The sequence below is a fragment of the Hyperolius riggenbachi genome, chromosome 9, assembly GCF_040937935.1.
Source record: "Hyperolius riggenbachi isolate aHypRig1 chromosome 9, aHypRig1.pri, whole genome shotgun sequence".
Classification (NCBI taxonomy): domain Eukaryota; kingdom Metazoa; phylum Chordata; class Amphibia; order Anura; family Hyperoliidae; genus Hyperolius; species Hyperolius riggenbachi.
The window spans coordinates 19,999,187-20,013,892 of record NC_090654.1 but is presented as its reverse complement, the minus strand read 5'-3'; the positions used below and the strand labels follow the sequence as shown (position 1 = coordinate 20,013,892).

The following is a 14,706-nucleotide window of genomic DNA, read 5'->3' as shown; positions in this document are numbered from 1 at the left end:
ATCTCTCAGTCTGCAAAGATTTGCATTAACAGCTCAGCCTCTTCCAAACAGCAGCCATCCAAAGCCTCCAAGTCTAAACGTAAAAAATCTAGGAAGGCTTCCCAGCGGAAAGATCCGTTGCCCATAGCAACCACAAATAAAGAGGTTGTTTCTGTCAAGTCTGAAATGTGCAAAACCATTCAGTATGATAATGATGTTTACCATGATGTTGTTTTGTCTCCGGGTTTTTTGCCTCAATCCAGAGCTTATGTGGATCCTGCTATAGGTAGGATCGCACACTATATTAAAGCAGTTAAAAAATCTGTTCTTGTTCCTGAACTCCACCCATATGGAGATTATCTGGACACTGGCCTGTTTGAACCTCCATTTGCCTCATGGGATGTCGGGGCCTTATTGGAGGAATTCGATTTTGATTGGAAAGCCTTTTGCGATTTTTACATTGCAAAAAGCGAAGATGTCTTGAATGCTTGTCTCGATTCTATGTACCTTCTGATTGATTCCGATGAATGTGACAAGGATGATGTGGATCTGATGATCTATGTATGGCAAACGATTTTGGATGAGTTGCACACACACCAACCAATTGATTCCAATAAAGAGACATCGTTGTCGGATGATTGTTCCTGCCTTTCTGGGGTAAAGCATGAGAGTCTTGACTTTGTGCAATCTGAAATGAATGAGTGTGCCGCTGTGGTTGATTCCTGTGCGAATCCTGTAGGATTCTCTTCTGACAGTGTGCAGTTTGAATCTGTGCGATCTGATGCCTGTTTCTCGGATGTTCCTGCAGATTGTGATCGGCATGAGTCTGCCGGTTTCCTCAAGGATGTGTGGGATCCTTTTTCATTTAGAAACAGATCTTTGAGATCTTCCATATGTGACCCCGCTATGGGGAAAATTTCTCGACTATGCAGCGTCAAAAGTAAAATTAATATGCCTAATAAAGTTTATCCTGTTGATGTCGCTATTTCTTCTGCAAATGAGTCTCTGTTTCACCCTGTTCTCACCTGTAAGGGCCCGTTGCCGGTGGACAGTTGCTCCAGCGTTTCGGTCCTAGATGCCTTGCAGTCTGCTCCGCAGATCGCGGAGGTTTGCGCTTTGGAAGCGACAGTTTCACAACCTAAAGTGATTTTTGATTCGCAGGTTTTGCGTTCTGATTCCTCGGATTCGACATTGTTAGCCGAATCTAAGATTGAGACAGCGCTTCGGTTTTGCGAATCTGATGCTGAACCTTCTTTGCCTTGTTCAGAGACGCTTTCTCTGAACCTGCCCTGTACCATGAATAACAATATGATGTCCAATCACACTGACATTTGTGAGTCCCTTTCTTGTTCTGAGGAAAGTGCTGATTCTGCACCCTGTACTCTGGATGAGTTAAGATGGCCTTGTTTAGAGTCTCCTGCAGTGTCCCTAGAGGCTCGTCTAGGTATTGCCGCTATACTCACCTGTTTTTCTGCAGTTTTGGAGTTGCAAGCTAGTTTGACTGCTACGCAGAATTCTGGGTGCAGCGAGATTAAAGTTAGGGAGTCAGTGTGTGGTCCAGTGAATATGCCTGTACATTCCCCTCATGATTATGAAACTCAGTCTCAGTTTATGGTGGAACCTTCCCTGGGACATCTGCCCTGTCCACAAGATAAAGTTCCAGTTTTGCCCTGTAACATGGATAGTTCAGAATTCTTCTCAGAAAACTTGAAAAATGATGTTCCTGAAGTCTTGTTTGATGTTCTGGAGGTCTCCGAGTTTCTCCCAAAGGGAGCAGAACTTGTAGGAGATGTCTCCTGCCCCCCAAGCCCTTCTGAGGTGTTGCCCACTTCAGTAGGCATTGCTGTTGTGCTGACTACCTTTGCAGCTCTGGTGGAGCTTCACTCATATGTAGTCAATGATGATATTGCAGTCACAGAAATTTCTGAATTTGAGTCCGAGTCTTCTTTTGAAAGTCCAGTGCTTGAGACCATTGCTCGTGATGATTCTCTGCCCGGTCCTGGTTTTGGTTTCCTCGTGTCGGACTCTGAGGTTGGCAGTTCCCCGACATGTCCTGAGGTTTCTCCTGTGCTGGTGTACCCCAGTGTGCTCTGTGACCCAGAAAGCCCAAGTGTGCCTCGGTTACCAGCGTACTCAGATGCTTACTCGGTGGAGACATGTTCTGATTTAGCCTGCCTGCTTGCATGCCCAGAAGTGGTCCCTGAAAGTCTTGATCTTGATGGGTGTCCTCGTAATTCTGAATCCAGAATAATCATTGCTTCCATAGGGGTTCTTGGCGGTTCTCCATGTGAGCCTGGTGAGCGTTCTGGCCTCTTGGGATCTCTGCAGAGCTCCAAAGGGTTTTGGGAGATTCCGGGAGAGTTTTTGCTTGGTACCCTGGATAAGATCAACGGTGGCTTTTGTGTTGTAAGAGACACTTCGAACAGGTTTAGTGGCAGATTTGGTATTTTCAGACGTTCCTTGGAAGGTGGTGGGTATTGTCTGGAGGGTGTCAATGGCTTTTTCTCTGGTATCCACAGTCCTGATGGGTGTTACGCTAAGACTGGTAGTACTGATGGGCATGTTTCGGTGGCTTCTGTTTCCGATGAGGTCGGTTTCGGGTGGACTGACTCTGGAATTGGACCTTGTCGGGCTGCCCCGACCTTCATGAGTCTTCAGTTTGAGTCTATTGCTAATAGCAGTTTTGAGGGTCGTCTGGAATTCGACCCTGGAGGGGGGGGGGGGTACTGTGATGATTTGCTCAGCTGCCTGTGCAGGCAGGCAGCTTTTTGACCATTGGTTAGGTTTGCATGCTGCAGGACTCTGGAAAGAGGAGCTTCTGTCAGTTTTGCAGCCTGTGCTTGCTGAGGAATTTGCATACGTTGTCATGCAAATTGCCTGGCCACATTAATTGGAGGCGTGTACTATAAGTACTATGTGTGTCCCACAATGCTTTGCTGGCCATAAGGAGTCTTCCTGTGAAACACTCTGGAGAGTGTCAGCCTTGCTCTTTGTTTGAAGTTCAGCTTAGAGTAATTCCTGGAAAACTGCACTAGGCAGGTTTCCTTAGTGCAGTTAGGATTGCTTATCTGTTTGTTTGTTCTGTTGCCATTGTCCTGTCCCAACGGTGGTCGACAGGAAATGGTTCTGATCTCTGTTCTTGGAGTATAGCTGGTGCAGCGGTTGCTACCAGCTATCTCTTCTGATCTGTCTCATTGGATCGCGCTAGCCACTTTTCGCTAGCGCTGTGGATCCTTCTGTTCTGTCTCATTGGATCGCGCTAGCCACTTTTCGCTAGCGCTGTGGATCCTTCTGTTCTGTCTCATTGGATCGCGCTAGCCACTTTTCGCTAGTGCTGTGGATCCTGTCTCTTGCTTGTCCCTGTTTTCGTGTGTCTGTCTTGTCTGCAACGGGCGCTTGCTGGAGGCTCGGTGAGGTAACCGTTAAGCAAGCGTTCGCGTCCTCTGTTTCATGTTTGTCTGTCGATGGTTAGTTAGGCGTGCTTGTCTCTATTGTGCTTATCACGTGGAGACCGCGCATAACCGCGTGCACTGTTGCGAATGAGTGCGGTGTTCGCGGTTAGCTAGCGTTTGTTATTTTCCGTATCTCCTCATTGTATGATTTGCTGTGCCTTTGCTACTCTCGTGCTCCGCCTTGCTGTAGCCTTGTGTCACGTCTGGCGATCGCACCTCTTGCGATCGCGTTCCTGCTTCATATCTGCTGTGGTGTGTGCACAGTCGCGGGTTGGCGACTAGTTTTATGCACACACACACAATCTGTCTCTGTGCTCACTATCAATCGCTTCTCTTGTGATTGCGTTTCTTCCCTTCGTGCAATTCCTGTCTGGCGTGTGTGGTAGGGCAGAGGAGCTGTTCCTCTGCACTCCACAGCTCCACCTGCCGACAGGAATTTCCCTCTGCAGGTGCATTGCACCTACTGCTGGGTTCCTGCAAATTACACGCTTGTGGAGGATTTCCACAGTGTCAGCGCACGGCTTGTGCGCTGATCACGGAGAGAATTCCACAATCGTTACAGCCATATTTTTTATTTTGAGGTATATAGCTTTTTTTTTATAGCATTGCATCATTCTATAATAATTGCAGTTTCCACAATACACTCATTTTAAATGATTTCACAGAGCAGGCTAGTGGCTTTTTGAACTTTTCTCTGCAGAAAAACCATAAACAAAGAAGAAACAATAAGAGACAGTTGAGATAAGTGCTTCAAAAGACAGTGCTGTCCATGACTTTATAAAGTCGCAGAGCTCAGAGAAGCTCTTTTGCATAGATAACAACTGAAGTTTCTTAACTCTTCCTGTACTGGAAACAATATGAGACGCATATCTGTGCTAATAATGTTTTATTACTTAGCTGTACTACACATACAATTTATTATATCATAAGTTTATTTTCACTTCAGATTCCCTTTAAGAATTGCTCCTTTTTAAGAACTAGGGACTTTTGATTGCAAGGGCACTTTTCAAACAAATCAATTTCTGTATACTATTTTCAGTTGTCATGTTTGAGTTTTCCATTATTGTTTTTCTTTCAATCAAATATTATGTATTTATAAAAATAATGTAACTATAAGTATGACTGGTAATACTATACTTGTATCCTAGTTGTAATGTAAGTATTATGTTTGAAAGAGTATGTTATGTGCACAGTACAGACCTTGTCTCTGAGGAACCTGCACACAGGCATAGGAAATGTCTTCAGCTTTAGGCTCTTCTGTTTTTGCGGCTAGATGATAAAGGCACAACACACACATTCATTGTCTATACAGAGAGATGTCTTGATAATATAGGACAGAGAAGAATGGAAAAAGACAGTTACCCACAGCTACTTTATATCAAAATGGTATCTTGTGTCTTACATTACCAGACCTGGTAAAGCAAGAACAATTTCCTTTAACCACTTCACCTCTGAGAGGTTTTACCCCCTGACCACCAGAGCAATTTTCACCTTTCAGCGCTCCTTCCATTCATTCGTCTATAACTTTATCATTACTTATCGCAATGAAATGAACCATATGTCTTGTTTTTTCCGCCACCAATTAGGCTTTCTTTAGGTGGGACATTATGCCAAGAATTATTTTATTCTAAATGTGTTTTAATGGGGAAATAGGAAAAATGTGGGAAAAAAATTAATTATTTTTCAGTTTTCGGCCATTATAGTTTTTAAATAATGCATGCTACTGTAGTTAAAACCCATGAAATTTATTTGCCCTTTTGTCCCGGTTATAAAACCGTTTAAATTATGTCCCTATCACAATCCGGACGCTCGCAGGAAGTAGTAGGAGGCTGTGAGTGTTTGGTTTTTTTTCACAATGATCGCGCTGCCCATCGGAGAGCAGCGGATTATTGTGGGGCTTAGATCAACGAACGGGAATGGATTTTCCCGTTCATTGATCTCCGGGCGAGCGGGCGGCGGCGTGTTTACTAGCGGCGGGCGGCGTGTTTACGAGCGGGAGCGCGGGCAGCGGCGGGAGCGCGGAAAGTACGGATTTCTCCGTCCCTGGGGGTTAAAGGATGGAAAAAGGGACGGAGAAATCCGTACGGGCGGGGGTAAAGTGGTTAAACACCAGAGCAATTTTCATATTGCGCTCCTCCCACTCATCCGCCAGTAACGTTATTGTTTCTTATCATACCGATCTAAGTATTGTTTTTTTCCCCACAAATTAGTCTTTCTTTGGATGTTACTTTTTGGCAAGAAATGAATAAAAACATATATTTTTATATCCAATAGTGTATGTGGGTGCATTTTTACTTTTTGAGGTTTAAATAACCCTTTAGCTGCCAAAGAAAGTAAGATTTGTTCCTACCACTGGGGAAGTGTGCCTTCCCCAGCCTGGCAGGCTCAGCAGGGAGCTTTTATACATACCTGTCCGAACAGTTGGATCAGCTTCTTCTTCCTCCACCGCTCCCGATCGGGATCCAGGAGACCGTGTCAGCAGTAAAGCGCCACCCGGTTGTGGAAGAGGGGTGATGGAAGAGTCTCTTCCACCTTCTCCATCACCCTCTTAGATCACCAGGTGGCGCTGTAACGCTGACACAGTCTCCTGAATCCCGATCACATGTCCTATCATGTGATCAGATGTGGCCCAGATTTAGAAGACCTGCCGCAAGTTCAGATCCATCGGTGGAGGGAGAGAAGAAGCCATCCAGAACAGTTAAATATAACTGCTGCTTACTGCCACCCAGTTGTTTGGCTGCAATAGGCAGCCAAATGAAATATGCCGACAGAAGCTCGAATTGCACCAACAACTTTCAAATTAAAATGTTGTTTAAAGCTGCTAATGGGTTAATAGGTGGTTCTCAAAGTTTTTGAAACATAGGGCATGCCGGGGGGTAATATATAAGTATGACTGAAGTTACACTGACCAAGTAGGCATTGACACATATTATTATTGATGGCTTAGATCACAGGTGTCGGACTCCAGGCCTGGAGGGCCGGATCCATGCCACTGTTTAGGCTGGACTGAGAAAGAGGAATTCGTTCTACCTGATGGACCACACCTTTCCTGATTCAGACCCATCAATTCATTTGCGCTGTATCAAAAATGTGTGAGGATCTCGGCCCTCGTAGGACCGGTTTGACATCCCTGGCTTAGATCTATATTGTGGGAGTCAGACCATGAATTGACTGGTATGCATGCAGAGACGGGACCCCACCCTCTTTTACGTATTTCTCTTTTTATACTAATTCACACTACATTCACTCTTGTTTTCTTCCTTCTCTACAAACATTTAGTTCATGCCTTCGTGTTTGCATTATTGAATCTGAGCAGTTTATTGCATGATACTCCAAACATCTGAGCATTTGTATAGCACTTTTCTCCTGTCGGACTCAAAGCGCTCAAGAGCTGCAGCCACTGGGACGCACTCAAGAGGCCACCCTGCAGTGTTAGGGAGTCTTGCCTTAAACTCCTTACTGAATAGGTATGACAGATGAAAGTACGCCTGCGCAGGCGGATGCAGATGAAAGTACACATGCGCAAGCGGACACTGATGTAAAGGCGCATGCGCATGGTAATTTGAAATCTGGCGCCAGATTGCCCTATAAAAGGGGTCTAGTGCGGTCTGTTCTTAGTAGCTTGTTGATTCAGCCTTGTGCCAGATTAAGCCTCAGTTCCTGATTTCCCATTGTGACCCTGCCTGTTATTGACTACGCCTCTGTTTGCCGCCTGCCTCGACCATTGCCTGTTACCGATTCTGATTCTGATTGCCGATTGCATCTCCATACTGCAGCTCCACCTGTTCTCTACCGTCACCGGTGGGGTGATCCTAGGGGTCGTGACCTGGCAATCACTTGCAGCAAAGTAGTCCTGTGCCCACTAGGGGTAGGGGCCCATCGTCCCTTGCGGGGTGTGCTCTGGTGAAGAACAAAGTGGTTGCTTAGACTCCACGCCCTGGGACAGCCTGTGCCAACCGCCTGTGGCGGGGTCGACAAGTCCTAACACATGTGTATGTTTATTGTTAGTTATTTTTCAGTTCAGGTTTGCTTTAAGTACGTATTATGTCCAAAAGACTTTTATATATATTTGCATAATACAGACCTTTTCTCTGATGAATTTGAACTTGGGCATAGGAAATGTTTTCAACTGAAGGCTCTTCTTTTTTTATAACTAGAAGATAAATGTCACAAATTATGACAATTAGCTATGCTTTGTAATGTCATACACTTTGCATCGTAGAAGTAAAAAACAGTTTTAAAGTAAAGTTTGGGTAAAACCTTTTAGGACTCACTGTAGATAATTATCTACTTTCTGTTTCCTTATGATGTCTCATGTAGGCTTGGGCATCCAGCTCTGTATCATATCAGAAGAAGGATCTCAGGTTTCGAAATCTTGCAAGAAAACTACAGCTTGCAACGACTTCAGTCATGACATTGCCTAAAACAACTTCTGATAGTTTGATAAAATGTGTCTCTAGCATTGATGATTGTAATCTACTAATTACAATTACACGAAATGTAACATACATTTTTGCAATGATGGCCATATGTAATTACGATTTGGACATTCAACTGATTTTGTGTAATCCATTCGTAATTTAATGTAATTTTCAAATAATTTTCGCGTAATTTTGTGCCAACTTTAGCACTTAATAACAAAGCCCCCATACATGCTAACAAAAAACTTTTGGTTTTTGAGAAAATCGATTTAGAAAAAAAGCAAATCAAAAATCTTTTTAAAATTACAAAAATGACAGTTTAAAAAAAATTGTCTTTGTATTTTTAAAATTGATTTTCTCAAAAACTACAAGGTTTTTTTCCTCAAAGAGACTCTGTAACAAAAATTTCAGCCTTATTTCTTCTATCCTATAAGTTCCTATACCTGTTCTAATGTGGTCTGGATTACTGCAGCCTTTTCTAGTTGCACTTTGTAATATATCTAATCATCTTTTCTTTGTCAAGCTTTGTTGACCCAGGGAGGAATGTGTTGCCTTTGCTATGATAGGGAGAAGCTCTACACGCCCCCTCCAGGCTCTGTGTGTGTGCTTTGTTTATTCCTCACAGACAGTGTCCCTGCTCTCAGTTTCTGCTTGTCTGTGATAAAGTGTCACGTACCTGGAGTTATGGAGACCGTTATGCTGAGGGCAGCAACTCCTGCAACTTACCAACCAAAGGCCCTGAGCTGGGAACAGGGTACTCTGGTTGGCACGGGGCAGAAGTGCTCGCAGAACCAGTAGTTGGAGTAAACCGGAACTGGAGACTTACGCAGGACGGGTCTGGTACTGCAATGACCCGTACACCAGTGTTGGTCTTGACACGCAGATCCTGTAGTTGGTAGGCAGGAGAGCAGATCCGTGAACAGGCCGGGGTCGGTAACAGAGCGGGTAGTCAGACAAGCAGGGTTCGGCAACAAAGCGGATTCTCAGACGGGCAAGGTTCGGCAGCAGAGCGGGTAGTCGTACGTAGCAAGGGTCAAAGCCAGAGCGGATAGTCAGACAAGCCAAGGTCAGCATGGAGCAGGATCAGGATACAGGCAGACAGAATGTCAGGTCACGGGAACCAAACTAGCTGCAATACTACAGCACAGAGGTCTGGGCTCACCAGGCTTAAATCGGCCTTTTGGCGCGCACCGCCTAACGCGCGCATGGCATAGCGCGCCACGCGCGCACGGTGCGACGTGCTGCACGCGCATGCGCAAACGTGCACAAACAAGGAAGATGCATAAAACAGACGTCCCTGCGCGCGCGCGTGGACAGCCCTCACACCAACGCCTTTCAGCGCCAATGCTCACGCCGCACAACGCAACACGAACTGGCGAGCACCGACAGACCACCCTGCAAGGAGGCCCGCCGGGACCCCCCAGGACGCCTGCCAGCATCCGCATGTGCCAGCCGCTTCGCCTGGACAGGTAACTGACCGTGACAATGCCCCCCCCCTTACGGGCAGCCTCCGGATGCCTTTTGGACTTGGTTTATCAGGAAACCTCTGATGGAATCTTCTTACCAATGCGGTTGCATGGACAAACGAGGCTGGTTCCCAAGAGTTGTCCTCAACTCCATAGTCTCTCCACTTGATCAAGTATTGTAAACCACCATTCCTCCATCTGGAATCAAGGATATCCTCCACTTCAAATTCCTGTTCACCATCCACCATATCCGGTGGAGGTGGTACAGAGTTTTGTCCCAGAAAGAGTTCCGGTGATACCGGTTTCAATAAAGAAGCATGAAATACAGGGTGTATTCTGAAACTGCTGGGAAGTTCGAGTTCATAGGATGCTTGTCCTACTCTTCTTTTTATTTCAAAAGGTCCAATAAATTTGGGACCTAATTTCTTGGACGGGCATGAGAGTTTCAGATTCCTGGTTGATAAGTACACACGATCTCCGATTCCCAAGTCCAAGTCTCCTCTCCTGTGACAATCAGCCTTCCTCTTGAAGTTCCCTTGAGCCTGAGCCATAGATTGTTGCAGGAGTTGATTATTTTGAGCCAGCCATTTGGCTAATTCTTCCGCAGCAGGAACCGGAGATTCTTTTATCATTCCAGGCAAAAATGACGGATTGTAACCGTAATTAGCAAAGAATGGGGTTTGTTTAGTAGAAGAATGTACAGAATTATTATAAGCAAATTCCGCAGATGGTAACAACTGAGACCAGTTATCCTGTAATCCTGAAATGAAGCATCTGAGGTACTGTTCCAATGTCTGGTTGGTGCGTTCTGTTTGTCCGTTGGATTGGGGATGATAAGCGGATGAGAAATGCAACTGTATATTGAGTAATTGGCATAAACTTTTCCAGAATTGTGACGTGAACTGAGTCCCTCTGTCTGACACAATGTTGTTAGGAACCCCATGCAAACGTACAATCTCTTTGATGAATACTGTAGCCGTGATTCTGGCGGAAGGTAATCCCGTCATGGGAATGAAGTGCGCCATTTTTGTCAATCGATCCACCACCACAAAAATTGTATTTGAACCTTCCGCATTTGGTAATTCTACAATGAAGTCCATAGAAATTGAATGCCACGGTCTAGGAGGAACAGGCAGAGGATCCAACAACCCCCAAGGTTTAAGCTTCGAACCCTTACTCCGATTACACACCTGACAAGACTTAACATATTTCTCACAGTCTTTTCGTAGAGCTGGCCACCAAAAAGTGCGCTGGATTAATTCCCATGTCTTTGCACTGCCAAAATGCCCGGTCCACTGATGGTCATGATATAGTTTGAACACTTCCCGTCGATGATTCTCGGGCACGAAGATTCTATTCTTAAAGAGCCACAAGCCATCCTTGGCCACCAACTGTGCTTTAATTTTATCTGGTGGGTCTGAAGTATTTTGACGAAGTTGCTCTATCAGATCGGGTTGTATCAATAGAAAGTTCTGTTTAGAAAGAACAGTGTCCATTACAGGTGACGTATCATCTTCAGGAAACATGCGAGACAACGCATCCGGTTTAGTGTTTTTTGAACCAGGTCGATATGTGATATGAAACGAAAATCTTGAAAAAAAAAGTGCCCATCTCGCCTGTCTGGGGTTGAGTCTCTTTGCCGTCTTCAGGTACTCCAGGTTCCTATGATCCGTGTAAATCAGTATATCTTGGGATGCTCCTTCCAATAAATACCTCCATTCCTCTAAGGCATAATTAATAGCCAGTAACTCCCTGTCCCCCACGTCATAGTTCCTTTCCGCATCAGACAATTTCTTAGAGAAGAATGCTATGGGATGAAGTACGGCTTTTTCACCTGATCTCTGAGACAAAATTGCACCCACTGCCGAGTCTGAAGCGTCCACCTCAAGGATGTATGGTAATACTGGGTCAGGGTGTCTGAACATGGATGCAGAAGTAATTAACTCCTTGAGCTTTTCAAAGGCACACTGGGCTTCAGCTGTCCATTTAAACGGAATGTGTTGCCGGGTTAGATTTGTAATGGGTAAGAAGATGGCAGAAAAGTTCCTAATAAACTTCCTGTAGAAATTTGCAAACCCTACAAATCTTTGAACTGCTTTCCGGTTGATGGGAGCTGGCCACTGCAGAATGGCTTGGACCTTCTGTGGATCCATGGTGAACCCCTCAGCAGAAATAATGAGCCCCAAGAATTGAATTGTATGTTGTTCGAACTCACATTTCTCGGCCTTCGCATACAGACTATGCAATCGTAGTCGTTCCAGTACTTGACAGACTTGTTTCCTATGTTCTTCCAAAGATGCTGAAAAAATCAAGATGTCGTCCAAGTAAACTACTAAAAAGTGATCGATAAATTCCCTTAGTACATCATTAATGAAGTGCTGAAAAGTGGCTGGTGCATTACAAAGCCCAAAGGGCATGACCAGATATTCGTAATGACCGTAGCGTGATCTGAAGGCGGTCTTCCATTCATCTCCTTCCCTTATTCTTACTAGATTATAGGCCCCTCTGAGATCCAGCTTTGTAAAAATCTTAGCATCACGTAGTTTCTGAAATAGTTCTGGCATCAGTGGTAAAGGGTACCTATTCTTGATCGTGACTTTGTTCAATTCCCTGTAATCGATGCAAGGTCTGAGAGTCCCATCCTTTTTCTGTACAAAAAAAATTCCAGCACCCGCAGAGGACTTTGAGGGTCGAATGAAGCCTTTCCTTACATTTTCCTCGATGTATTCTCTCAACACCTCCTGTTCTGGCTCTGAAAGAGAAAACATTCAGCTAAAGGGAATGGCTGAACCAGGAAATAAGTCGATGGGACAATCGTACGGCCGGTGAGGAGGTAGTACGTCTGCTTTCTTCTTATCAAAAACGTCAAGGAAGGCATGGTATTGTTCAGGTATGACTTCTTGTAAAGAAGTTGTACAAAGAAGAGTACCTACTGATCCTGGCCGCTCCCTTATACAACTTTTGTCACAGTAGGTAGAGGGAAAAGATATGGTGCCAGAAGACCAGTTAATAGCAGGGTTATGCGCCTGAAGCCACGGTAATCCTAAAATGACGGGATGTAGAGGTGACGTAAGGAGATCCAATGTTAGCTGTTCCTCATGTAACCCTTGAATAGTGGTGGCTATGGGTAATGTCTCCCAGATGACAGGTCCAGAGCTGACTTCACTACCGTCAGCTAGGTGAATGAGAAGGGGGTTCTTCTTATACTGCATAGGAATCTGATGAGTGGTAGCAAATGTAATATCCATAAAGCAACTACATGCGCCGGAGTCGATGATGGCTGAAACTTCAAGGTTTCCTCCGGTTAACTGAAAAGAAACAGGGACAGAAAAATGATTAGAGGCTGGTCGGATAATCTGGAAATTACCCACAGGACGTATCCATGGCGCTTGCTTTTTACCAGGCATACGAACCGGGCATGCTTCTAGGAAATGGCCTGCCGCACCACAATTGAAACATAAATTTTCTTGACGTCTTCTCTGTCTTTCTTCTGGAGGAAGACGAGGGCGGATTACACCGATCTGCATTGGCTCAGGCTGATCCGGTTGATCTTCGGTTGTCACAGGAGCAGGAGAGCTGGTAGGAAAGGAAGGTACCCAGTTGAAATGTGGATTACGCTCACTGGCCCTCTCCAACTGGCGTTCCCGGAACCGCCTGTCAATTTGAACTGCCGCAGTGATTAATAATTCCAGAGTAGCGGGAGCATCAGCTCTAGACAATTCATCCTTGATATGGGCTGCAAGTCCCTTCCGGTATTGATATCTTAAAGCAGAATCATTCCAATCCATGTCGGCCGCCCAACGGCGGAACTCTGAAGTGTATTCTTCCACCGTCCGACGACCTTGACGTAAGTAACCTAACGCGGTCTCAGCAGTAGCGCCGCGCTGTGGGTCATCGTATAAAATGGCCATAGCCTCGAACAGGGTCTCTGAAGTTGCTAGGGACGCATGCTTCTGATCCATGAGATTATGGGCCCATGCTTGGGGTTCACCCTGAAGTAAGGAAATAATGAGTCCCACCTTGATTTCCTCGAAGAAGTAAGTGCGAGGTTGCAGGTTGAAATATAACTGGCAGGAGTGACGGAAAGCACGGAATTTAGTTCTTTCTCCAGAAAAACGTTCAGGCATGAGTACACGTGGCTCAGGAGGAGGTGTTGCAGCTGGAGGTGCAGGAGGTGTATTGTTGACTGGGGGAGGGTTAGTTACTGGAGCTTGCCCCCCGGCTGCAGTTAGTGCACCGACTCTTCCTTCCAGGCGTAAGTGACTGGTCTGTAGCTCCTTAATGGCATCAGTCAGGGCCGCCATTTGTTCATATAGGGTAGTCAGAACCTTCGCTGCCTCAGCGGTCTCCATGTCGTGGCTGTAGTATTCTGTCACGTACCTGGAGTTATGGAGACCGTTATGCTGAGGGCAGCAACTCCTGCAACTTACCAACCAAAGGCCCTGAGCTGGGAACAGGGTACTCTGGTTGGCACGGGGCAGAAGTGCTCGCAGAACCAGTAGTTGGAGTAAACCGGAACTGGAGACTTACGCAGGACGGGTCTGGTACTGCAATGACCCGTACACCAGTGTTGGTCTTGACACGCAGATCCTGTAGTTGGTAGGCAGGAGAGCAGATCCGTGAACAGGCCGGGGTCGGTAACAGAGCGGGTAGTCAGACAAGCAGGGTTCGGCAACAAAGCGGGTTCTCAGACGGGCAAGGTTCGGCAGCAGAGCGGGTAGTCGTACGTAGCAAGGGTCAAAGCCAGAGCGGATAGTCAGACAAGCCAAGGTCAGCATGGAGCAGGATCAGGATACAGGCAGACAGAATGTCAGGTCACGGGAACCAAACTAGCTGCAATACTACAGCACAGAGGTCTGGGCTCACCAGGCTTAAATAGGCCTTTTGGCGCGCACCGCGCAATGCGAACACGGCGTAGCGCGTCACGCGCGCACGGTGCGACGTGCTGCGCGCACATGCGCACACACGAACGCGCGCATGCGCAGACACACGCGTGCAAACGTGCACAAACAAGGAAGATGCATAAAACAGACGTCCCTGCGCGCGCGCGTGGACGGCCCTTACACCAACGCCTTTCAGCGCCAATGCTCACGCCGCACAACGCAACACGCACTGGCGAGCACCGACAGACCACCCTGCAAAGAGGCCAGCCGGGACCCCCCAGGACGCCTGCCAGCATCCGCATGTGCCAGCCGCCTCGCCTGGACAGGTAACTGACCGTGACAAAGTTGAAGAGAAATCGAGAGCCCAATATGGTGTAGTATGTCAAAATTGATTGGATAAATGAAACAGTGAGATGGTAATACTCACAAACACGGGTTACCACCTAGGTAACCACTCATTAGGCAGGTGAGGAGATTAGACCTGTCCTCACTCAGGATTAAGAAG

The 14,706-nt window shown here is 46.2% G+C and overlaps 1 protein-coding gene across 4 annotated transcripts in view; it reads right to left on the bottom strand.

Moving 5' to 3' along the window:
* Positions 1 to 14,706, bottom strand: part of LOC137531492 (high affinity immunoglobulin gamma Fc receptor I-like) — a 117,792-nt gene that overhangs the window by 14,723 nt on the left and 88,363 nt on the right. For all 4 annotated transcript variants that reach the window (XM_068251406.1, XM_068251405.1, XM_068251407.1 and 1 more), the window contains 2 exons: positions 7,516 to 7,584; positions 4,632 to 4,700 (listed from right to left, as the gene is read on the bottom strand). In XM_068251406.1, coding sequence (XP_068107507.1) covers positions 4,632 to 4,700; positions 7,516 to 7,584 — 138 coding nt within the window. The remainder of the gene's footprint in view (positions 1 to 4,631; positions 4,701 to 7,515; positions 7,585 to 14,706) is intronic.